This window comes from Cucumis sativus, chromosome 1 (genome assembly GCF_000004075.3).
Source record: "Cucumis sativus cultivar 9930 chromosome 1, Cucumber_9930_V3, whole genome shotgun sequence".
NCBI lineage: Eukaryota > Viridiplantae > Streptophyta > Magnoliopsida > Cucurbitales > Cucurbitaceae > Cucumis > Cucumis sativus.
In genome coordinates, this window is record NC_026655.2 from 19,030,136 (window position 1) to 19,055,619 (window position 25,484).

Consider the following 25,484-nt stretch of genomic DNA (forward strand, 5'->3'; position numbering starts at 1 on the left):
GAGTATATAAAGGATAGAGAATCATCCACATCTTTCTCTTCTCTCTTCCATCTTCCTCATGTGACCCAAACATTGAGGGAAAATATTAATAAAACCAAACAATCCATTTCTCCTTCTTTCTTCTTTCTTCTTTTTCCTCTTCTTCTTCTTCTTTACGTTTCTTTGTAAATCTAACAAAGAAATGATCACCGGAAAAGACATATACGATGTATTCTCAGCAATTGTTCCACTATACGTTGCAATGATATTAGCTTATGGCTCTGTTAAATGGTGGAAAATCTTCACTCCCGATCAATGCTCCGGCATCAATCGTTTTGTTGCTGTCTTTGCCGTTCCATTACTCTCTTTCCATTTCATCTCCTCCAACGATCCTTACGCCATGAACTACCAATTCATCGCCGCTGATTCCCTCCAAAAGGTTGTCATCCTCTTTGCTCTGTTTCTATGGCAGACCTTCTCAAAACAGGGAACTCTTGAATGGATGATCACTCTGTTTTCCCTTTCAACTCTCCCCAATACTCTCGTTATGGGAATCCCTCTTCTTAAAGCCATGTATGGAGATTTCTCTGGCAATCTTATGGTCCAAATTGTGGTTTTACAAAGCATTATTTGGTACACTTTAATGCTCTTCATGTTCGAATACAGAGGAGCTAAGCTTTTGATAACAGAGCAGTTCCCGGAGACAGCTGGATCGATTACGTCTTTTCGTGTCGATTCCGATGTGGTTTCGTTGAATGGGAGAGAGCAATTGCAAGCGGATGCTGAGATTGGTGATGATGGAAAGCTTCATGTTGTTGTTAGAAGATCTGCAGCTTCTTCTATGGTTTCTTCTTTTAAGTCTCATGGTTTGAACTCGTTGACTTCCATGACTCCTAGAGCTTCGAATCTCACCGGAGTTGAGATTTATTCCGTTCAGTCTTCGAGAGAGCCGACACCTAGAGCTTCTAGCTTCAACCAGACGGATTTTTATGCCATGTTTGCTAGTAAAGCTGCTAGTCCTAAACATGGATACACCAATAGTTTTCAAGGTATTCATAAGTTAAATCAGTATAGTAAGTTGTTAATTTTGGATCCTTCTAATGTCCTTTTCTTTTTGTTTTATATGATAATTTTCTTTTTGGATCTGCTCTAGTTTCTCCCAACTTCATATCATGATAAGAAAATAGTTCAAATTTTGTTTAAGCTTTTGAGTTGACTCAATGTAGGCGACGTCTACTCCTTGCAATCATCAAAAGGAGTAACGCCAAGAACGTCAAACTTCGACGAGGAGATGTTGAAGAAGAAAAGAGGAGGGAGGAGCATGAGTGGAGAGCTTTTCAATGGAGGATCAATGCCATCTTACCCACCACCAAACCCCATGTTTTCAGCTTCTTCAAGTGGAGGCCAAATGAAGAAGAAAGATCATAACAACAACACCAACAGCAGCCATGGAGGTGCAAATTCCACCGCTAACAACAATAACAAGGAGCTTCACATGTTTGTTTGGAGCTCAAGTGCCTCTCCTGTCTCAGAAGGAAACCTCAAGCACGCCGTAAATAGAACCGCTACCGCCGCCGACTTTGCTGCACTCGATGCTTCCAAAGCTCAACAAGAAGCTATTGCTGCAAAAGGTCAGAGACTGAACCTCAAACTTACGTGCACATTGCTTAACATAACGTAATATTTATCGGTAAATCGTGGGAATGCAGGGTTGCAAGAAGTGATACAAAATATGAGTCCAGGAAGGAAGAATAGAGATGAAGAATCAATGGAGGAAGGATCAAAGAAAAGGTTTAGAGGGAACAATAATGGATCTCCATATAGTGGTTTTCAAAAGAAGAACATGGAAGACGAAGATTTTGAACAAAATAGGAACAATAAGCAACATATGCCTCCTGCAAGTGTCATGACTCGCCTCATTCTCATCATGGTGTGGAGAAAGCTCATTAGAAATCCAAATACATATTCTAGTCTTTTCGGCCTTGCGTGGTCTCTCGTTTCTTACAAGTACTCTCCCACTCTATCTCGAAAAAAAAAAACACATATATATACACCAAAGATTGGTAGAAAGTATTTTAATTTTGATGGCCCATGCTTAGGAAAATAGTAAACACCGAAAGTATTAACTTCTAAAATTTAGTGAACACCGCAACAAAGAGAGAGTATTGAAATAGTAATTTTATAGTTGATTGTAGGTTATAATAGTTGGAAACATAAATAATGAATTCGTAGCTTGACTAAAATGTTTTAGTTCATTCTACTTATCGGAAACAAACTGATATCTAGACTAACTGCATTGTTTTTTATCTAATGCATGATTACAGATGGCACATTGAAATGCCTACCATCATCAAAGGATCCATCTCAATTCTATCAGATGCTGGTTTGGGAATGGCTATGTTTAGTCTTGGTATTTCATCTTGTTCTTCCATGTCATTTTCATTTTCTTCAACTAGAGCTAGTTCCATTATGATTTGACGAATCAAATCAACCCTATTGGCAGGTTTGTTCATGGCTTTACAACCAAAAATCATAGCTTGTGGAAAATCAGTTGCAACATTTTCAATGGCAGTAAGGTTCTTAACAGGCCCTGCTGTCATGGCTGCTACTTCCATTGCTGTTGGTCTTCGTGGAGTTCTTCTTCATGTTGCAATTGTTCAGGTGAATCCTTAATTTTAATTAGCCATCACTAATTACATAATCAAGATTATGATTCTTCATTAAACATTATGATAATATTCATATTCTTTTCTTCTTCGTTACATTCTAGGCTGCACTTCCTCAAGGGATTGTTCCTTTCGTATTTGCCAAAGAGTACAATGTTCACGCAGATATACTCAGCACGGCGTAAGTTTAATTTCTTATTTCTTATATATCATTATAACGAGCACTACTAATACTCTAATTTGACTTACGTATATTTAACACGTGGGTATAGAATGAGAGTAATAATAAATCAAACATGTTCTCAACTTATAAATGCATGGATTTATTGAATTTGAATACATGTCTTATCGTATTTATGTTTAGTATTCATATTACTTTTGATTATGGCTAATGGTACTTTTTTTTTCTTTCTCGTGTGCAGGGTTATATTTGGAATGTTGATTGCCTTACCAATTACAATACTATATTATGTGCTTTTGGGACTATAAGTTTGTTTGACAAATTAAGATTAATTTATGAGCATATTATTGAGAGGTTTAGGATTAGGGTTAGACTTAGTTTAATTTAATTATTTAATCAAAGGGGGGAAGGAGCTCATTGGGCTAAGTATATAGTCTTCTCTAAAGGATGATTAATTATTTATGTGTCCAATGGGTTAATACCCTCACAAATATATTACATTTATATGTATTGTTTTGGAAATTAATTCCCAAAAGTTGCAATTTTGAATTCTTTTTTTGTTCCCTAATTAAATCTCAATAACAAATAAAACAAGAGATGCAATTAATTAATGAATTTGATATTTGTTAAAGAGGAATTAATTAGATGGGAGAGGATATGAAATTGATTTGATGTGTATATGTATATATATGTGTAATTTTGCAAAGTTGTGTGTTGGATGTTATTGAAGAAATGCATGTGCCTTTTCTGAACACAACCCTCCAAATGAAGCAATTAATAATCAAATTAATATCCATATTAAATTGATGGCTTTGATATGAGATTTCATTGCAATCACAGCTTCTTCTTTTTTAATTTTTAAAAATCTTTTTGAAGTAATAAATATACATTTTTAAATTTTGGGTTTTTGTCTAATAGCATATTAATGTATTCTTTTCTTATTGTATACAAATTAGATTAGAACAAATCATTGTAGAATCTTGTCACATTTTGTTTTATTTTTCAAACTTTATAGGACTATACATAGATCCAAGCTCATGTTCATAAAAGTGGAGAGGTATAGTTCTAAATCGTTAATTACTTGTGTACAAATCTCTCTTCAATTGTGATTGAAAAATTAGGATTTCTAAAAATGGTAAAATTGCTAAATATATATATATATATATATATATAAATATATACATAAAATGTTTTTTTTTTATTTAAGGGTATTTTTAAAAAAATAGCAAAATATAATTAAAATATTTATAAGTTAGAGCAAAATTTTGGACTCGATAATAGTTTTTTTTTATCACTATAGCATATCAATTACTATTCTTAATAGAATTTGTTATATGTTTTAAATACTTTTGTAAAATTTGTTATTTTTGAAATTTTCGTATTTATTTATTAGAGATAATGACATTTTTTATAGAGTTTTTTCAAAAAATAAAAAAATTGACAAAATATTTACACTCCATAGAACAAAACCATTAAAAGAGAAAATTTCATTACATTATAAATATTTTTTCGTGGTATTTTTTACCATTTTTCTTTGATAAAATATATTTATAAATATCTTGGTTCTTTTTGAAAAAATAGGTTTATAAACATTCTCCCTCTTTATTTTGATTCCACGATTTACAAATCGTAAGAAAATTTCAAAGACCAAAACTAGTTCTAAGAACTTTTTTGAAAAAAAAGAAAAATATTAAATTCAGATTTGATGGATTGAAAAAAAAATAGTCCTTATATGGTTTATAATTAAAACTCAATTCATCCTTGTATTTAATAATTATTATATTTTATAATTTAATTCTTGGATTATTTAAGTGATTTTATTAAATGGTAAGATCTCAATTCTAACTTTTAAAATTAAAATATTCTCCAAATGAAATGAAGAAATTTGTTATTCAAACTCTAAAAAGAATGATTAATAATTCAAAATACTTTCTAGGAGAAGGTAAAACCTTACCCAAAAAAACTCTTCCGATAAATTGAAATTAAAGATAAAAAAATTATGAAATTGAATCATGGTATCACCATTCAAAAGAAACAATAGAGGTTCAATGTTAGCTTCACTATAATTCAACCCGTTAAAATATAGGATCATCCAAACGGGTTTGAAATTAGAATTGAAAAAAGAAAAGTCAATTGAATTTATATAAAGTCATCATTCTATTGGATGTATTATTTTAGAAAAGAAAAGAAAAAAAATAAATAAAGGGTTTGAAACAAGAAGAAGACATCAAATCTTTTTAAAAAGAAAAGGAAAGAGTGTAAACATCAATACCGACACCCATCTGCCCCATGTGCTCTGCTTTTTCTCTATTTGATTCAAAACCAAATAGGATTTGTACTTCCACAGATTTCCCTTCAACAATTGGGCCCTTCACTTCTTCAGCATATTCTTTTGTTGTATTTTTCTCATTTTTTTTCCCTTAGGATTTACTGTTTCTATTCACTGTTCTCTGTCATTTTCTCCATAATCATCATTCATCATTGCTTTCACTTTCATCTCATCATTTCTCAACCAGTATTAGAGAAACAACATTGTATATTCCAACCCACGTGTTAAGAATTCGAACATCAAATACAAACAAAAAATGAGTCGTTTAGAGAAACAAATAACATATTCAATGCATTCTAATACCAGCAAAAACAGCCTAAAGGAATCAGATTCGAAGGTGTTCATAGAGTTTGTAAGTTAAACAGGCCAAAAGGAATCAAAAGAAGAAGCATACTAAACAAGAAACAAGTGGTTTAGAAACTTTTTATCTTTCAAGCAAAGGCAATACATAGAGGGGCCAGGGAGTGTTCTTAAGTTTCTTCTAAAGCTTGACCAGAGGAAGAATCTTTTTTGGGAAGATTTCATCTTCTTCAACTTATACATTCCAATGCTTTATTTAGCAAAACATGTTCAGTAATTATTACCAATTGAATGCTTCTAATCATTACACATTGAAGGCAAGTCAATCAACTAAGAGTAATAGGCAATGACCAATAGTTCACAGCACCTCAAAGCCAAGACGAGTTGCTAGAACATCAAAATTGAAGAATGAAGCAAAATGCAATTGCTTCTTCAATATATATTTCATTTCTACATTGTATAGTTAATAGTTTAAGGACTCTACAAGTCAGGGAAAAAAATTGCAAGAGAATAAAAGATTATGAAGCAGAGAATTGCTTTCCAGATCCTGACTAACAAATTACTAAGAAGCCAAAAATTAAGCAGTGTACTCATATTAACATGCATATATCCCTAATCTCTAACAGCATAAAAATGAAAGAGTTAGCTAAAAACGAATCAATGAAACGCCTGCGAAGTATTGACTGATATCCTTAACTTCATGCCAATAAAATTGCTCATTTCCCAGCTCAAACAGACTCCTCCCCTAACTTCTCGTCATGAGGGCTTCCATTTTCCTTGCCGAGCTTAGATTTCGGAAAATTGGAAGCTTGTTTAGATGTTTTGAGTTGTTGCTGTCTCAAGTTAAGGTATGTATAAAAAGACATGCCCATTATAGCTGTGAAAGCACCACATATACTAGTTTTGCCAGGATCAGCATTGAACAGATAGTAGTTCCCAAGAAGAATGACGCACGTTTTGAACTGTCCGAGTACAACATGGCTGACAGCAGAGGTAGCCCTGTAGAATGAAAACTAAAAATTAAAAGCAGATCATATATACCTCAAAGTACTGAAATTTGGGGTAATCAGGCTAGTATCCTTAAATCCCATCGTTTTAGAATAAAAATGAACTGTAAGAAACAAATTTCCAATGCATCAAATTAAGCTTTTAGTTGAAAAAGGTTGGACCATAAACAACATACTTAAACATTCAACAAATTCATGCTAGGCAGTTGGACAAAATGGATGAAAATCCAGAGAATAAATATTTAGGTGCTTCTGCATGATTCCACTCGCCTGCTATACCAATCGGGTCAATAATATATTTCCATCACATGGCAAGCACCAACGAAAAGACAGATTTTCCAAGAAGAAGATATGAAATAACATAAAAATAAAATTTTAAAGTTCACCATATAACCAGTAGTTCACCTTGGAGTATCAATCCTTTCAAATCAATTAACATTCATATTTTGATAATTCCAAACATATGGAAAAATTATCCAAATTCACATACATACACGACAAACAAACTAACCTCATCTCACAGAAAATTTTCAGCACAATAAAAGATCACAAGGGCAACTTAGGTAATCTGAAAATAGTTAACCTCAAAATCATGGAAATCGATCTATGATGTGTGCAAGTCCTAGTTAGGATATACATTAGTAATATTAATAGAACAGTGTTATGGGTGTAACTCGTAAGAGTAATTAGTTAGGGTTTAATTGATTATAAATGGGAAGAGTTGTGGACTTAAAGATGGTGGATCATTATGGTCAGAGTTCCCATTGTAAGACTTTGAGAGAGAAAGAGATCGACCATCTTCAAAATGTTATAGGTATATTGTAACTTCTCTTGATATTACAATATATTACCCTCTATATTTAATTCCATCCATGATATTTTATTTCTCACTGAAAACAGTGTGGAGAATAGCCTACAACAAGGCATGGCTGACATAACTTTCTACCTAAACACAACATTTTACTAGCCTTATGGTGGTACAGTTAGGATGTGTATAGTAAGAAACAAGGGGTAGAAGAAAACCAACGAAACAACTTCCCTTGGTTTCTTTGAGTGACACATAGGTAAGAAACCAAAAACCATCACAGAGCTTTAAATTCCCCATAAGTATCCGATGATTTACAATTAACAAGCTTAACGATCATAATCAAAGTTCACTGGAATCCAGAAGGAAATGCTTCTTAAATTACACATTGCCGATTAGGTTACAGGACAAGATAAAATTTGAAACTGCATATCTAACACTCTTTTGCCCCTTATCACATACAGTGCATCTAATATCATAGATAACGCATAACGGTGAAAAAAAATGTCAGAATATATTAAGACCAAATATGTTGCTAGATGAAAAACTGAGAATAGTTGTGGGATTTCACGTACCCGAGTGCTAAGGCACCAGACCACTGAAGCAAGAAACCCAGAATTGCTGACAGAAGAATAGCAAGTGTATTATCATAGCTCCAATTGAAAGATAAAACACCAGGCGGGTCTAAGAAAGGTATCAGAGCAATAAAACCGCACAATGTAACAGGTGTTGTCTTCCACATCAACCTATGAAAAAAGTTTCAAGTTCAGATTCAATCCCTTGACGGTATGCAACATGAAAAAGATAAGAAGATAAATGATAAAATGCTTAATGGGGTATTTGACATACGCCAATGCAGTCCAATTCTCCTGCTGTTGTAGACTGGACCAAAGAATCTTATTAACTGCACTAGGAATGATCCATGCCAATGCAATACAAGCCCCAAAGAGATCAAACTGTAGATCAGTCACCGTAGCTACAGCAACACCTATAGATACCACCAAAAGTGCTAGGACCTTGGCAACAGAAAAAATTTATCAGAATTCTGGATGAAGGCTAATTGTATATTAATGCATAACATAAACCATTGAGCACTATCACTCCAAAAAAAACACAATACTCAATACATCAGAAGCTACAAGAATGACTACACCAGACAAACATTTTGGACTCCGGAGCTGTTAAACTGCAAGGGTAAAGGAAAAACCCTTCAAAGTTATCTCTTGTCAGTAAATTGAATGGGGAAGGATGCTTAAGGAAGGTGTCTGGCACATTATTTCAGAGTTGTTCTCATCTTAATTTTACTCCTGTTATACACCTTCCAAGCCTTCGCAAACAATAATGTATAATTCTCTCTGCTAATATTAAGCGCTCTTTTCTTCAGAAGTCCACAAAACTAAAGTGGCAATTCTAAAAGCCTCGAAATTTGGACAAATAACCTATTGCATATATTTACATTTTATGTTAAAGAGCTTGACCTCAATCCATTTAATTTAAATGAATTCTTTAGTGTGCCACCCATAGCATGCAGAAGACTACCTTATCGCCATGGGAAGATCAATGCCATAACAATGTTATATCACTTCACATCTAATACCAACCTCAACTGCACCCTTTGCATTTGAATTGCAGTTTAATTGAAAAATTATATGCAACTGGAATGCAAAGCCATTGGTTCCTAGACCTTTCCCTATTACAAAGTCCCCTCCCAGCCCATGACGAGATGGGTTTGTCAGGGTTTGATTAAATGCCAATGACCCAGCAAGACATGGATATTTAAAATGTAATATGCATCTTTCCTTCATCCACTCATTTAAAATGTTCTCATTAATAAAAATGCTAGACAAAATTTCTAATGCAGCTTCTCAAGCACAATACTTCAAAAATATATTTCTATCACCTCTCAGCTAATCTCAAATTTAATCAACTACAGCACATTAGACATCTCACCAATGAAAAGTAACCACTTTCTTAGTCATTTTTTGATATCTTTGTAAAATTTGTTTCTGAAAGAGTTGACAAAACAAACGATCAAGGTATGACTGAAATTTCTTTTCTACAGTTTATGATACTGTAATAGCCAATAGGTAAGTCGTGACAGCTACCACGAGAGTCAGTATGTCTAAAAAATGTACTTAATATGTAAAAGGATGTTGTTTTACCTTCAAGAAAGAAACTTTTTTTCCATATAATATAAATTCAGCTAGTACAATTGACGGAGTTACAGCAATCTTTGCCATCTGATAAAAGCCCACACTGGAGAATTGATATTAGCAGTCAGAATGTCAGGAAACAATATATTAAGGAAAAGAGGATTGTAGACTCTCACCTATTATACTTCAAGCTCACGTTGGCAAGCCCTGTAGATAGGGACATAACTAAACCAAGTGTAAGTAGAGTAGATGAACGGGTAGTCTTGGATAGAGGAGATGCAGGAAGAATAGAGAAAAAGTTGAAAATAGCCATCAATATCCAGCTAATGAAATAGTGAATAAAACTGAGAAATATAGGGAATTTAAAGCCGACAGTTTTAAGCACCTGAAACAACACGGACGAAGAAAAAAACCACCAGAGTTACCACCAGTGCAGTTTAAAGGTAAAAATAAAATATTGAAATTAGATAGGCATTGGAATACCAACCAATTTATTCATGAAAATAATACTGACTGCAACGAAGAAATTGAATGTAAGAGCAACAGCAGGACCAAAGGAACGTTGCTGCTGACGCTTGGCACCTTCAGGTGAGCGAAATTTGCTAAATAATGATCCACGCAAATCCTCCAGAGATCTTCCTGATATTACAAATTTGACCAATAATGTAAGTTGGAAAGTAATACTTGAAGAAGATTTCATGATTGAAGAACCTTCATTTAGTAATAAACGACTGATTACATCTTATACTATACTATACTACAAAATAATTGACTTCCTAAAATCAACTATTACCAGTAAAAACCAATTCCATCACAAGAATTTTCCAAGGAACGAACAGTTGTAGGACAAAGTAATCTATCAAAACACTACTACTAAGGGCATGGTTGAGAGTGATTCCAAAATTGTTAAAATCAGTTTTTAATCATATTCAAACTCTCTTCCAAGCGTGCCTTCAATCATACCAACTTTGAAAGACTAAAAGCATGTTTGGGAGTAATTTCAAACAGCGCAAGCGTTTTGAACAATCACTCTCAAACATACCCTAAAGCAACTTTGAATGACATAAACTGAACCAAGTATAAGGAAACAATAGAAGGTTGAAACACAACAATATGAGGATCTTTCATTCGTTCTGTAGAATACAAAAGTTCGACACCCATTATCTTGGCACATGCAAAACACAATGATCGTGGAGATCAATAAATAATCAGGAGGAAGTTTTCAAAGTGAACAACCAGTTTAATACTTCCACTTTGTTAAAAATCAAAAAACAGAGCACTAGACCCTAACATAGCAGCTCCCGTGTACACAAAACCAAAATGGCTAAGAAAAGTCCAGATCTGATTCACTACAAACGAATTAGCACAATGCCAATAAAAAAAACCAAGGGTCACTAAATGCATTTTAGTACAGTAACGGAATACCAAAGCCCCTAGCCAGTCTGATCAAAGACGCAACGCCCTTCATCGCGATAGAAAAAGAGAGGGAGAGCACTTAATTTGAGAAGTGGTTACACTTCTATAAAAAGCAAAAGCTTTCCCAATTGGGGGCTTTCTACATTGATTTAAAGCGCTCTACTCTATCAAACAAGCAGTTGATAAGCAAAATTCCGAAAAATAAGGATAGAAATTCGCAAAACTATAAAAATTCAAAAAATAAAAGATAAAGAGATAAAGTACCCCTTTGGCCGGCATCGCTATCTTTGCGCTTGAGAATCTTGCGGACATCCTTTTTGAATAAAAATTTGATGAACATCACGAAAATACCCAATAGGCGGCTGCAGCTTAGTGAATCTCAATGAGGGGTATGAAGAGGCATGTGAAGGGTGGAGATGGGAATTGGGTGAGTTTTAAGAAGATGGGTAATGGGGTGTTTTTGAAATGGAGTTGGAATGTGTATGATGACAAAGAATAGATGAAAACAAAGAAGCGAAAAGGAGGAATTGGGAAAAAGGGGAAAAAACCAGTGAAGTGAATGAAAGAGTGAGTGAAAGTGAAAGTGAAAGTGAAAGAGAAAGAGAAAGAGAAAGAGAAGAAGAAGAAGAAGAGACACGTGGGGAAAGAGAAGAGCGTTAATGGCGGAAATTGGAAGCAGTTGTCTGAGAAAGAGACGGAGAAATTCACGCGCCTTCGCCTTTCGTTTCGCTATCGCCGGATAGTTCTTCATAGCCCACACCTTCTTTCAAACTTCCAACCTTTTCTTTATTTCCTATGCATTTATTTCCTATATTATTTTCCACCTAAGAAAATAAAATATTGCATCAATATGCTTAATTTCTCTTTTTTATCTCCCACATTTTGGAGTATAATTACACAAAGATCATTTTATAATAAATAAAGGTTAATATGACTCAAGTTTAGCAAATAAAGACGTTAGTTACCATCTCAAAATAGATAGGCTGTCGAAAGGTTTTATATTCACTTACCTGTTTATCGAAAGTTTAAGAAAACATTCTCTCTTAGACTCCCTACATGTTGGATAGACTTTAAAATAAGTGCTTTTTAAATGTCTTTTTTTTTACTTTTAATCTAGTTTTAGTTACAATTTTTTATTTTATTTTAATAGATTCATATATTCAACAAATTAAAGAAACACTTGAGATATTGGGAGGTTGGCACATTTTAAATTATTAATTAGTGAGAGAAATTTTAATAATTTGGATGTTGTGATTAATTATTGATTGGTGTGTGTGGAATTTTAGTTTAATATGATTAAACATTGCCTAAATAAATGAATTTGTTGAGTTGTTTCAAAATGTTGGATAGAAGCATTAATTAATTACTAAAACTTGCTAACAAATCTGACGTGTAGCTTTTCTTAATTGAAAATCTGACGTGTAACTTAAGTTTTGGTAAATCTTGAATTGATTGCATGTCCTTTCCAATATATATCAAAATCTATCCTAAGTAAAAGTCTATAAAGGATAAAAGACATTTTTTTAATATTTAAAAAATTTGGTTGCATACTTAATTATTTATCATAAAAGTGTTGTTTACTACGACTAGCATATTTTTTATATGATTTTTGTCAATGCATTTTGTGCAAAATAATAATGGCAGTAGTTATAAATTGTCAAACCAAACATAGCACAATTGGTTTATTAATAACCACAAGGTCTATTGTTTGAATCCTTCTATCATTGATCATACTTATGATAATGATGATGATGTTTATGTATTTAAAAAGTAAAATTATGTGACCTTAACGCGAACATAGCTAAACCAATACGAAATTTTTTTATATACATGTAATAATAATAAGATGAAGAGATATTATTAATTTGCAATCAAGACCAACATTTTAAAGTAGGGTACGTGGTAAAAAATATTAGTTGGTTGCAATTTATATGTTTTTGCCTCCAAGTGAGTAATTTGTTTTAGTTTATTTTAGTGTTTGAGCGAGGAAAGTGTATAGAAATGATAGATACCAATTATCTCAGTTTATCGATTACATCCATGTATCAACGATGCCATTGACTTTAGTGAAATATTAATTACTTCATAAGACAATCATACTAATTGAAAATATTTTTTTTTATTAGTGATATACCTAATATAAATTAGGTAAATGACGGTGATATTTGTACACCGATAATATTGAGGATTTGAAAAATTTTCATTCTATTTTGGTTTTATAACCATTTTGATTTCTGAAAAATAAATATATTTTTATAAAATTAGTTTATAAAAAGTGATATTTATCAAATTAATTTATATATATATAAAAAAAAGGATCGTCTACGATTATGCTATTTCTACAATTATGGAAAAAAGGGCCAAATTTCAACAAATATTTCCCATACTCGCAGTTGAAGAAGAAGAAGAAGAAACCCCAACCAAAATCGCACACCACCAAATTCCACAGCGGAGGATCTCTGAATCCACTCCGGCCGATAGAAATGCCTCCTAAATCCGAATCCTCCGCTCAGATCTCTTCCTCCGCCGGATCGGCGGATTCTCCCATCTCCTCCGTCGACCCCATCTTCCATATCCTCCGTATTCTCCCATTTTCCTTCCTACGTCCTCCGCGCCTCCGCCTCAAGCTTCCAACCTTTACCCTCCCTTCTCCAATGACCGTCTACGCCCTTGTCCTCCTCACTTATTTCATGGTCGTCTCCGGTTTCGTCTACGATGTAATCGTCGAGCCTCCCGGCATTGGATCCACTCAAGACCCGGCGACCGGATCCGTCCGACCCGTGGTTTTTCTTCCGGGTCGCGTCAATGGCCAGTACATCATCGAGGGGCTCTCCTCTGGGTTCATGTTCGTACTGGGTGGAATCGGAATTGTGATGATGGACCTTGCTCTTGATCGGAATCGCGCCAAGAGCGTCAAGGTTTCGTATGCGTTTGCTGGGATTTCTTCTGTTGTTCTTGCATATGTAATGAGTATGCTTTTCATTCGCATTAAGATCCCTGCTTACCTTCGTTGATATAAAGTAGAGAATTTTAGGATCTACGTCGGATTACTTGAAACCCCTTTTGTCTCGAGGAATGAAAGAACTTTTTTTGCAGCTTTTGATCTTCTTGTGTAGGAAGCCTTATTTGATGTTACACATTATAACATTATTAATGAACTAGGCTTTTGTTATGTTTTCTTATTTAAGAGTAAGTTGCTGTCTGAATCATTTCCTTGGCTCTTGTTTACTTTGCTTTGATTTGGTTGAGCTATTCTATGATTAATCAGGTTTGTAATATTGTAGTATGTGAAAATGTAAACGTGTCGTGCATTATTAACACATTAAACCGAGCTTTTCTGCATATGACTTATTTCAATGCTAAGCCAGGAGGCCCAGGACGAAATCTTGTTCTGTAGACTCTTTCTAGCCTCCTCAGCTTGCTTAACTTATCATTTCGCTGAAATTATTCTTATCTATATTCTTGTCTCCTTGATAATGTGTTTCAAAGACCTCTTTGAAGGATATGAACCAAACGTTTTAGACTAATGATGGTTTAAAGGCCGTGTCTTTACTAGTTTGATGCATTGCTTATGTTGTTTCTCCTTGGAGTATGATAGCTTGCTGTGATCTTGTTGTTTAGGTAATTGACTTGTTACCTGTATTATCTGCCATTAGCATTATAGAATTATAGATGACAGTTAAAAGGACTGTCAAATACATTTTATCAAGTAAAATATGAAGAGTAACAAATTCTTTTCAAAAGTATACTGGCTAAAGCCTTGTTCTGCTTTCATTAATGTATATTTTTCCGAATTTGTTATATCAGTGATATCTAAACCATATAATTGAACTCCTAATTGATTTAAAGCAATGATTTTTTGTTATTTGATCATGTAAATGGCATCTTGTCCTTGATTGAAGATTGTGTTGGCAACGTAAGTTACTTGCATATGTTCCATGATCAAAACCTTTCACAGGGCTCATTTTGTAACTCATGTTTAGGATTTAGGAGACTGATCTCTCATCTCCTTTAGATACTTCTTTCTGTACCACTTTTTCTTACATTTCTGCACCACTCTTTCAGCCAAATGTTTTAGTGAAGAGTGTTGAGTTACATTAGTTACGAGTGGAAATGGCAGCATTTTGAGTTTTCATTTCTAGTTCTTGCATTTGAGTTGATCTCATCTTCAAGTGGGAGCCTTGAATTTTTTAACATTGCTATCAGATAGTTTTGGTATGCAGAGAACCCTAATGGTATTCCCTAAAAATTTGGATGTTAGCCCAAGTGCAATTGCCAGTACTCCTTACTCTTGTCATTGGAGGTTTACATCCTCATACTCTCATCGTACAATAGATATAATTGGAACCTAGGATTCTTGATTCACTAATAAGGGATGTTTTGTTGACCGATTTTCTTTATGAATGTTGTATGTTTGTTCCCTTTCTCAGTGATTTGTTCAGTTGATCAAAGTTTTCTTTTCCTCTTTTTTTTTTTTTAATTGTTATTGGTTCAAATTTGGTCTATGCATTATAAAATTTATAACAATTTAATTCCGATTATAATTGCTTTTGTACAATTTGATAGGATTGTTTACCAATGTAGATCAATAAACTAGGATGAAATATGCTTATAAACTAAAAGGACGTATTGTATAATAATAGAAAGATTGAATTGTTACAAATTAAAGCTTATATTCATGAAAATTGAGAATTATTTTGCTACTTCCTAATTCAATGTCCGTTGATTCACTGCAGATATGCGTTCTTTTTTTTTTAATGTAAGTTTATGGTGGAATGTCATATTCTCTGTTGGATTATTGATAATTACAATGACAGGATTGCCTAAAAAATGTAAAATGTTGGAACCTTCTAAAACAATATTTCATGTGTATTCAGAAGTAAACAACAGGAATAAAATGTATATGTTGCCATAAAGAACTAATCAGCTCAACTTTCACAAAGTTTCAAGTTATCAGATATTCTGCCTACACACAGCCTTTGCATTTACAAGCAAAGGAACGCTTCCCATGTGCCTTGGCAACATGAGACCATTGATAGAGAATTGATACTCTAACATGATCAAGCACTCTTTCTTCCAATCTCCTCTGCTCATCACATTGCCTTTGCTGTTGAAAGTCACATACTAGACCAATTTAACCACCCTCGACCTCTTCTTTTACGACCCTTGGACTCCGTTCATCTTATCACTCTACTACAACCTCATTGCATCTATCCACTCCTTGATCATGTGGGTGAGGGTGAACCGAGAGGGTTTCCTTCCTCGTTTAGCTTCTTGAGTTGCCCAATAGAGTTTGGGCTAGAGGTGATCTAGGAGTGGACAACGTAGTTTAGGTGTGAGTTGAGCACCCACGTTGGCGTTCACATTCAACTTGTCCAATAATATGTTGCCAATTCAACCATCTTTATCCAAAAAAAAAAAAGAAATGAAATACCATCACACATCTTCCAATTTAATTAAGACTCTAAGAAAGAACGATTAATAAAGTGAAAAAGGATAATGAGAATAAATATTTAAATCATACTTACTACGATCTTAAACGGTCTCAAAATTACAAACTCAGTGGTAGATCTCATTATAATATTAAAAAATATTACCAAAGAAAGTTATAAAAATATCAAATATTTTAATCTAAATGGTTCCTATCAAACTCATTTCAAATATTAATTTCTTATTTAATCATCGATATTAAGGTAGAAAAAAAGGACATGTAATTAGTTGACTTAATCAAGGGTGGAACATTATCTTTTGCAAGTAAATCAATGATTAATATAATGATAAGTGATAAGTCATTGGAGATTTTGGTGTTTCTTTATAAACTTTGTCTCTTTTAATTTCCTAATTTATTACTATATGTTTATTTCTTCCATTTATCTCTTAATTAATTCTTAAACTCAAATTAATTTTTTTTTATATAAAAAAATGACATCTTCTTTAAATTACTTGCCGGCATATGCATTTGATGTCATGCCATGGTTAATTTAAAGCTCATGATAATGTTCTCTGTTCTTTTGTGTTTCAACTTTTGTTGAAACTATGCATAAATAGGAAATTTTGATCATTTTTGTTTATGATTAAAAATTGTAGATCTTCTTGTACCCCAGTGGTATTATGAAAAAAAAAAAAAACCTATGCAATCTAGTATCGTGGAGATCGCTAGTAGTACCTAGAGGTATAGTGGAGAACTCATAGGTAAGTAGTACTATCAAAGTTCTCGTAATGTCTAGTGATACCACACCATGAGTTTCTAGGTAACATTATATATACCACACCGGAATTACTAATAATAATTCTCGTAGTGACTCTTTATACACACTCTTTTTTTTTCTCCACAAAAAAGAAGCATTGATTATCATGTGTTGTTTACAATTATATATAAAGACAAATGACGTATAGATACAAAGTTTGATATCAATATATAATAAAAGTGTAATTGAACTTAGATGTACTTTTAATCTCGAGATTTGCAAGTGAATTTCCTACCCATATCTCTTTCATAATTGATATATATTAAAAGATACACAGGAAGAGAGGGAGGAAGATGAGGTGTATTATCCCAGTAATACATATCAAAACAAACAATTAATAAAACCACCTTCTTCTTCTTCTCTTTTATATATATATATATATCCTTAATATCTCTTCTATCTTCTTAAAGAATAATCTATCATGTTGGTGTTTCTTAATCTTCCAACTTCTCAGAGTCAACCATTTCTGTCATTTTCATAGAAATCCTAATTTTTTTCTCTTCTTCTTTTCATTTGTAGTCTAAGAGTTATTAGGTCATTCAATTCAACCTCTCTTAAATGATAGATCGGAGTTATTAAATGAATATCGATAACAATACAAACAATTCATGAAACTATATTTGCAATATATACACATACATAGAGTTCTCTTTTCTAAACAGATTGGGTTGGGGGCTTCTACTCAAGATAAGCACAACCAAAATTAGAATATCTATCCAACCTTTAAATGTTATGGTACTAAATTTGTAAAATTAAACAATAATTAATATTGTGTTTAGTAGTTCTTATTTGTTGAAATTAAAACTCACATATATTATGAACATTGTTATGGATAACAATAATGTAACACATGCTGGATGATCATAATCAATTTTGTATTTTGTATTTTAACCAACTAGTTTATAACATTTTCATTGAAAGATATGCATTGTATTATATCTTATTAATTACTAATTAATCTATATTTATGTGAGTAATTTAAATGTAGTTTTAACGTTAAATCAAAACACGAAATATATTCTCATTCTAGACAAAATTGTGAGAAATAAGATTTTATCTTATTACGTCTATTTCAATTCAAATATAAAAGTTAACAAGAGACATTATCATCCATAGTTTTAAGCAATCTGAACTCATCATCACTACTCCAATCTCAAACTATAACTTCTCATTCTTTTTTCTTGTTTTTATACTATTACTACTTCTCGAGAATTCAAACCCTAAATTCTAAACAGAATTGGATAAAATTAGAATTAGTTGAATTATAAGGACAATTTGGTAATTAAAAAGATGTAATATAATCCATAATTATTTCAAATACACATGGAGAGTCAATCATTTAAACTTAATTTATTATTTATTATTGCAAAGGAATTAAATTTTTTAAAAAAAGAACAAAAGGATTTGGTGTAACCAATTGGAATTTTAATTGAAATTGGTACAATATATAGGTACGGTTCTAAGCACATGGATAAGCACCAATACCTCTTGTCTTTCTCCAATCAATTTTATTATATAGTCAATCTTTTATTTTATTCATATTCCACCTCATTTTTATTTCTTTTATATTATCTCAATCGATAACTATTAAAACCGACGTGGTGGAATTTGAATTCTATTGTTAAAATATTTTTCTAATTACGATATTATATTATGAACTAATTTAATCAAATAAGAAAACATCAACAACTGTCAAAGGGTAGAAGCCCCAGCTAACAATCTCAAAGGAGAGAAGATATGTTCTCTCTCTTGGACGGTCCTAACTCACTCCATAATCAAGATACACGTTACAAAATCTAATTGTTTTTGAATTCGATATCATTTAGCTCTTCACGATTAACTGATGTATGAGATATTCATTTTGAATGATAGTTAACTATCAATCATTTGAACTTATATGCAACATAATATAAAATTTATGCCAACTTTTTAAATTCATAAATCAAAATTACCATATTTTTAATCTTTTTCTACTATGATCTACAACTTATTCTTTTAACATGTCTTTGCCACGTTCTACATATATTTTAATATCTTTCTTTTCCTACAAATGATGAGTTTGATATTGTTTTTAAACTAAAGATGGTAAAAGATCCACCCATATTATTCATGATTGAAAGTGCTTCTTTAGAACAATAATTTTGTTCTTTTTCTGGTGTTAATTCAGGACAAAAAAAAGCTTGAACAAGTTGACTATAATGGAGGGGGAAAAAATCCTTGAAGCTAGTAGGTTTTTTCCATCATAATTAATTAAGAGCAATAGTAATAGCGGTCTTAGTAGGTACTCTTGTCTAACTCACTTGAAGTTTGAACGTTGAATTTAGATGGTAATAAATCATTTTCCAAATTTAGAATAACAACGTTTAATTCAACGTAATCTCATATTCTCATAAGTCAAGTTTATAACAATAAATAGGAGTTGAAAAATGAAGCACAAAAATCCCCCCATCTTGCAAACAAATCATGGATGCTTGATTAATTCACAAAGATTTCCAAATAATTAATCTGCCTAATCTTACAAATAATGTAATAAAAAAAAGTAGTTTTACACATGCATATTTTTGTATTTTTATTAAAGAAAAAGAAATTAGTATGAGAAGGAATATTTTTAAAGTCAAATCCTCATGTTCTTTTACAAAAGGAAAAAAATAAATAAACAATAATAATAAATAAATGGAAATAAAAGAAGATTAGATTAGAAGTTGAGATGGGAAGAGATTGGATTCGCCCACAGTATGATATGAACCCTTTCTATCTCTTCCTCAACCGTTTCACAAAGCTCTTATTTGACGGAAAAGTCCGCCGTTACGTTTTTTCTATCTCTCTCTCTTTCCCTGACCCCCCTTTATTTTATCTAAATTCAAATATGGCCCTTCCTATATATATTTCTATTTCTTTTCTCGTTTTATTATTCTTAAAAGTTGTACTTAGTTAATGATTTGATTTTCTCAAATTCTTTTGTTTGAATTTGTTTTTTTCTTTTCTAAAATAACTGCTTTTTGAAAAATTAACTTTTCATAATTTTCAAAACTTGGTTTCAAATTTGGAATCTCTGAAAAAATATATATACACCAAAATATTAAAATAATATCAGTAAAATGATTGTTTTTAAATATAGCATGAATCAATATATATTAAAATATCTTAACAAGTTAATTTAAAATGAATTCCGTATTAATTGCTTTTTTTTTTTCTAAGGTCTCTTGTTAAATAGTTGGGGGATATATATAGAACATAGAAAATTGAAAATTTTCAAACAATATATTACCTAATTAAAAGGGTTTTTTCTTAATTTAATTATTACTTTAATTATATATATAAAAAATTGGTGATTTTTTTTGGTGAAAGTTTGGATAGGAAAATGATATGTAGGGTTTTTATTTCAATGAAAGCAACATAGAGTTTAATTTTCAAACTTTTGAATATTGACAAATGATGAGAAAAAGTAGAAGAAAATTGGGGAAACAAATCACACCATGTTCATCACTATGTGCACCTAAAAGGTGCATTTGACATTTTATGTCTAATTTTACACATCTTTTAGTAGTTAATATATTTGTTGATTTATTTTCTTATGTCTAATTTATTATATTTTCACGTAGACATGTCATTTTTTCCCCTCCAATTCTAAAATATTGTTATTTAAAATAAATAAATTCGAGTATGATATTGCAACTATTCATCATACTTTAATTCTTAATTCTTCAATTTAATTAAGAAGAAAACAATCTGCATACACAAATCAAGATGTTGGCAAAAGGGAACAAACAGTTGAGAACTCTTTCAGTTCAAGTTTTACAAAAGATCATATACAACATTTGTCTTTCAATTGTGCATTTATATATTAAACATAAGCATTATTACCAAACAAAATTAAACACGTTCCCTACTTCAAAATCCTATTTTTTGGTACCTATAACTATAACACTCTTTATCACCAAACTTACCTATACAACAACATCTTATTAACTTAATTATCACTTCACTTGGATAATCTTTCGAACATTTTCTTTGAAATATTTTTGAGTTCTCACTTTGAGTATGAATGTCGAGGTGAGAACAGGCGGCGTGGTGAGAACATCCCCATGTACCTCGGTGATGCTAGACCATCGATCGACCGATACTCTGGCATGATGAACCCCTCCTTCTCCTCTCGACTCAGTTTGTTGCTTCTGCTATTGAAAGTTCCATACTTGACCAACTTCCCTACCCACGACCTTTTCTTGTGAGAGTCTTTATGAACTCCATTCATCTTATCGGTTAAGTACATTCTCACAGTGTCTAAGCCTTGTTCGATCACCTCAGGTGGGGGTGAAGTGAGAGGATTGCCTTCAACGTTGAGCTTCTTGAGATTCTTGAGACAACCAATGGAGTCTGGGAGGGAGATGATCTTGTTGTAGCTGACATCAAGCTCAACGAGAGAGATGAGAAGACCAATCGAGTAGGGAAGAGCTTGAAGGAATTGGAAATTTTGACTTATGTTGAGAACTTGAAGGTTGATGAGGTTCTCGAGGTCGTCAGGGAGCGACCGTAGGCAGTTGAGGTGTGAGTCGAGTACCCGTAAGGCCGTCAAATGGGAGAGCGAGTGGGGGAGAAAAGCAAGCTTGTTGGAATTAACTGATAACTTCTTGAGATTAGTCAATTCAAACCCTATGGTGTCTGGAAGCCTTGTTAGTTGATTGAAGTTGGCATTCAACTCTTCCAAAGATCTGTCACCATGTACACATCCCATATTTAATTACAAATTTCTTATAACTAATAAACTTTTTTTATATAGCCACCGAATAAGTTTATATTAAAAGAAGTACAAAAATCTAGACAACAAGTGTGGATTTCTAAATTAAAATAAAAACGTTTGAATATATGTCAGTTATAAAATTATTGGTCAATATTGGTGATATATGATAAGAAGAAAAATTAAAACTAAATGAATACAGTATAATGGACGGCAACCAAGTCTTCAAATATATTCATTAAATCATCAAAAGAAAGCTATGTAATTTTAATATTAAATTTAAGGAATAGGGAAATTAATATCATTATTGGTCTATAAATTTTCATATATATATATATAAGGAAAAGTTACGTAATAATTAAAAACAACGAATTTTTTCTTGACATATTCTTTGGTCTTTATCACTTTTAATTAATACTATATATATATATATATATATATTTTTTTTTTTTTTTTGGAAAAAGAATTAAAATTAGCATTAATGGCGTTTTCTTTCCCCACATCCACCGATGCAAATTAATTCAATTGCATGGAAAATTCATAAAAGCATATTGACAAATTTCTTGACACTCAAGAACACACCATATTATATTATTTATTAATCTCTCTCTTCAATAAATTTGTAGCAAAAAACAAGCAAAATTAAACTCTTATCTCAAATGGGTTGTAGAAAAATCTTTTAATCTAAAAGAAAAATACTAATTATGATGTAAATTCTAAATTCTAAAAAGTATATAAAAAATATAGGGAAGAAAAAGAAGGATTAAAATTAGTGTTTAGTTAGTTGACTCAATCACGAGTTATCCTCTTTAGCAAGCAATCAATGATTAATCAATGATAAATCACAAGTCATTAGAGATTCTTGTGTAGTTTCATAGATCTTAATTGGACTATTTAAAAAAAATTCATTTTTAATTGTAAGTTTATTTAATCCCAAACTTTATCGGTGCTTTTAAAATTTTATTGCTTTAGGGTTTAGGTGACAATTTGAATTTTAGTTTTCCATTTTTCAAAATTTAAATTAGGTGTGAAAAATAGTTCAATTAATTTTCAAATATTTTGAACTATTTAATGATTTGTAGACACAAACCAAAGTTGAACTATTAAATACTTTTAAAATCCATAAACCCAATGAAAATCATTTTCTTTGTTCTTACGATTTGTTAATTAATTTTTAAATGTATAATAAATATCAAATTTTCTCTTTTGAAACAATCAACTTCTTTAATTACTTGAAATATGTGACTTAGGCAATTTAATTTACTTGCTAGCATACTCATTATTTGATGGCATGCCATGAATTTAAAGCTCATAGATAATGTTCCTAGGTTTTGTTTTTGTTTTTCTTTTCATTTCCAATTTTATTTAATATATCTTTTGTAAAAAAAAAATTTATGTTTCTAAGTTATTATAAAGATTATTTTAGAAGGGGTGAAAATTTATTAGAAACTATAGGAGCATAAAAATATCAATGAATTATCAACAGAATCTTTAAAAAATACAAAGTAGAAATGGAAAATAAAGAAATATATTAGATATTTGAAAAAGAAAAGGCCAAAAAAGATATTTAAGTGGATTTTGTAAGAGAAGATCAGAAGAAACAAATTCTGGTTTAGGGTTTTTGATGCTGATGTTTCAGTTAACTGAAAAGAGAAGCCATTAATGTTGAAAAGAAGACACCATTATAATATATATATTGAGTAGATTGGACAAAAATGAATACAACCTTGAGGGTTTGGTGATAAGCTTTCTTTGTTTACTTCTCATTTTTATAATAATTCTGTTTTTGCTTTGCTGTTTTTCAATTCTTTTTTCATTAAAATGAAACATAAAGTTAAAAAAAAAAAGAGTATTTAATTTTTCAATGAAATTATTATAAACTAAAAGTGAGATCATATACTTTTCTATATATATTAATGATAACAAACTATATACATACTTTGTATTATAACCTTAATATTATATAATTAAAAAGATCTAGTAGACTTATAATAATAACAACATTAGTAATAAATTTATGATAAGAGAGTAGTGATCTTAACTATTACCTGCAATTTTCAATGGTGGAAGGAAGAGAGACAATGAGATTGCCAGAAACATTGAGAATTTTGAGTTTTGAAAGGCATCCAATGGAATTTGGGAGAGTTTTGAGTTGATTTGAATGCACATCAAAGCTCACCAAGTTTAACAATCTAGCCGTTAACGACTCCGGTATCACCTTCAAAATCGAAAACCCAAATTATTTATCAACCGTTATACATCTTAATCAATCGATCGAGAACTATATACGATAGTCATGACAGTATAACAATTTAACCACACAATTTCAATGGTTACGAAAATCAAAAATCGTTTCATTAAGTAAGAGATAAGACATCGACATGAGCGCCCAAGTCAAGAAAATTATAAGGTGAGAGAGAGAGAGAGAGAGAGATGGAAATAAATGCAAATGTTGACTAATGAAGAGATGAAGGTTGAGGGTGTGGCTATCAAAGGAAAGATACAACAGACGAAAACAAACAAACATTATTAGAAGAAGAGCAGCGAGGATTCAACGGAGCTTGTCCTTATCAATAAAAAAGAACATCGAAATTATTATTCGAACATATAATTCAGTAAGATAAAAGAGAGTTTATTCATTTATTTATTTAGAATATTACCTGGAGATTGTTGTTAGAGAGATCAAGATGGGAAATAGAGGCGAGATTAAGAGTGGGATTAGGGAGAGAATGGAGAGATAAACCACTCAAGTCTAAATCGACCATTTCAAAGGGTTTGTCAGCTTCATGATGATCAACAAGCAGTAGTTCATTACTTGTGAAGCTCTTCATATTCATGGTGGTGGTGGTGGTCGTATTATGATGCTGATGAAGAAGATTATTATTATTAATCTTTCTGCATCTTTGTTGTTGCTGTTGATGTTGTTGCAAATGATGGCGTTCGTACATCATTTTTCTCTGCCGGAAAGAGAGAAAAGGAAAAAGAAAAAAAATGAAAAAGAGTTTGGTTTCTATTCGGTGAGTGAATGGATGAAGGAAGAAAGAAAAAAGAAGAAGAATATAAATAAGGAAAAGAAAAGGAGGAATAGGAAGGAAGAAGGACGTACGGAGGAAGAAACTTTGGTACGTGACTGACGTTTTGTCAAATGCCAAAAACAATAAACTTCCTTCCAAAAAATTAAAACCAAACTTAAAATAAATAAATTTAAATACTAATTTTATTTTTTTTATTTAAAAGCAAAAACTAATATAGCAAAATATTAATATTATTTTCTTTGTGAAATATGAGTAAATAATATTTCTCTAAATATTTATATTGAATTGAATAGAATAATAGTGTAGGCATTTGTATATTGTTATTGGGCCAAGTTGACAAAGTCAAACCACTTGCCTCAGTCCTTTAATTTATTTTATTTTATTTTCTATTAATTAAAATTCAAATTGAAAATATTCTTTTACTTTTCACTTTTTATGCGTTCGTAATACTTTTTGTTATTATTATTAATTTATAACCTTTGAATGCTTTTTTTGGAGAGGTGGAGTTACCAATTTAGTCCTTTTTATTTGGCTGTAATCTCAATTTGGTCCTCATATTTGGGTGTGTAATCAACAATTACAAGTTGGTGATCATCTCTATGTTTTTAAAGCTTTCTTAGTTGAATAAAT

General features: G+C 31.6%; 4 protein-coding genes across 5 annotated transcripts; 2 read left to right on the forward strand and 2 right to left on the reverse strand.

Annotated features, from left to right (window-relative positions):
- On the forward strand, positions 1 to 3,378 carry CSPIN5 (auxin efflux carrier component 2-like). 2 transcript variants are annotated; one of them, NM_001280744.1, is given in 9 exon segments: positions 121 to 1,028; positions 1,206 to 1,610; positions 1,689 to 1,986; positions 2,304 to 2,389; positions 2,483 to 2,640; positions 2,750 to 2,826; positions 3,068 to 3,121; positions 3,124 to 3,139; positions 3,142 to 3,353. In NM_001280744.1, coding segments are annotated over 9 exon segments (1,944 nt in total). In that variant the 5' UTR covers positions 121 to 181; the 3' UTR covers positions 3,145 to 3,353.
- Positions 3,379 to 5,856: 2,478 nt separating this feature from the next.
- LOC101204865 (nucleotide-sugar uncharacterized transporter 1) lies at positions 5,857 to 11,607 on the reverse strand. Its single transcript, XM_004146294.3, has 7 exons — positions 11,101 to 11,607; positions 9,908 to 10,059; positions 9,597 to 9,805; positions 9,430 to 9,523; positions 8,117 to 8,283; positions 7,843 to 8,013; positions 5,857 to 6,454 (listed from the first exon to the last, which is right to left on the reverse strand). The coding sequence occupies exons 1-7, from the start codon at positions 11,174 to 11,176 to the stop codon at positions 6,184 to 6,186; spliced, it is 1,140 nt and encodes a 379-aa protein (XP_004146342.1). The 5' UTR covers positions 11,177 to 11,607; the 3' UTR covers positions 5,857 to 6,183.
- Positions 11,608 to 13,151: 1,544 nt separating this feature from the next.
- Positions 13,152 to 14,045, forward strand: LOC101205114 (oligosaccharyltransferase complex subunit OSTC). The gene has a single exon (XM_004146295.3). It carries the CDS (start codon positions 13,167 to 13,169, stop codon positions 13,848 to 13,850), a length of 684 nt encoding a protein of 227 aa, XP_004146343.2. The 5' UTR covers positions 13,152 to 13,166; the 3' UTR covers positions 13,851 to 14,045.
- Positions 14,046 to 20,797: 6,752 nt separating this feature from the next.
- Positions 20,798 to 24,914, reverse strand: LOC101213370 (plant intracellular Ras-group-related LRR protein 6). Its single transcript, XM_004146327.3, has 3 exons — positions 24,480 to 24,914; positions 23,868 to 24,037; positions 20,798 to 21,793 (listed from the first exon to the last, which is right to left on the reverse strand). The coding sequence occupies exons 1-3, from the start codon at positions 24,768 to 24,770 to the stop codon at positions 21,115 to 21,117; spliced, it is 1,140 nt and encodes a 379-aa protein (XP_004146375.1). The 5' UTR covers positions 24,771 to 24,914; the 3' UTR covers positions 20,798 to 21,114.
- Positions 24,915 to 25,484: the final 570 nt, after the last annotated feature.

Excerpts from the sequence above, each read along its gene's own strand:
- LOC101213370 (XM_004146327.3), bottom strand. The coding sequence starts at position 24,770 with ATGATGTACGAACGCCATCATTTGCAACAACATCAACAGCAACAACAA. Across the intron at positions 24,038-24,479 it reads TCTCTAACAACAATCTCCAG|GTGATACCGGAGTCGTTAAC; the intron begins GTAATATTCTAA and ends TCGATTTTGAAG. Across the intron at positions 21,794-23,867 it reads TCCACCATTGAAAATTGCAG|ATCTTTGGAAGAGTTGAATG; the intron begins GTAATAGTTAAG and ends ACATGGTGACAG.
- LOC101205114 (XM_004146295.3), top strand. The coding sequence starts at position 13,167 with ATGCTATTTCTACAATTATGGAAAAAAGGGCCAAATTTCAACAAATAT.
- LOC101204865 (XM_004146294.3), bottom strand. The coding sequence starts at position 11,176 with ATGTTCATCAAATTTTTATTCAAAAAGGATGTCCGCAAGATTCTCAAG. Across the intron at positions 8,284-9,429 it reads AAAAAGTTTCTTTCTTGAAG|GTCCTAGCACTTTTGGTGGT; the intron begins GTAAAACAACAT and ends TCTGTTGCCAAG. Across the intron at positions 6,455-7,842 it reads TCTGGTGCCTTAGCACTCGG|GGCTACCTCTGCTGTCAGCC; the intron begins GTACGTGAAATC and ends TTCATTCTACAG.
- CSPIN5 (XM_031883234.1), top strand. The coding sequence starts at position 182 with ATGATCACCGGAAAAGACATATACGATGTATTCTCAGCAATTGTTCCA. Across the intron at positions 1,029-1,205 it reads ATACACCAATAGTTTTCAAG|GCGACGTCTACTCCTTGCAA; the intron begins GTATTCATAAGT and ends GACTCAATGTAG. Across the intron at positions 1,611-1,688 it reads AGAAGCTATTGCTGCAAAAG|GGTTGCAAGAAGTGATACAA; the intron begins GTCAGAGACTGA and ends GTGGGAATGCAG.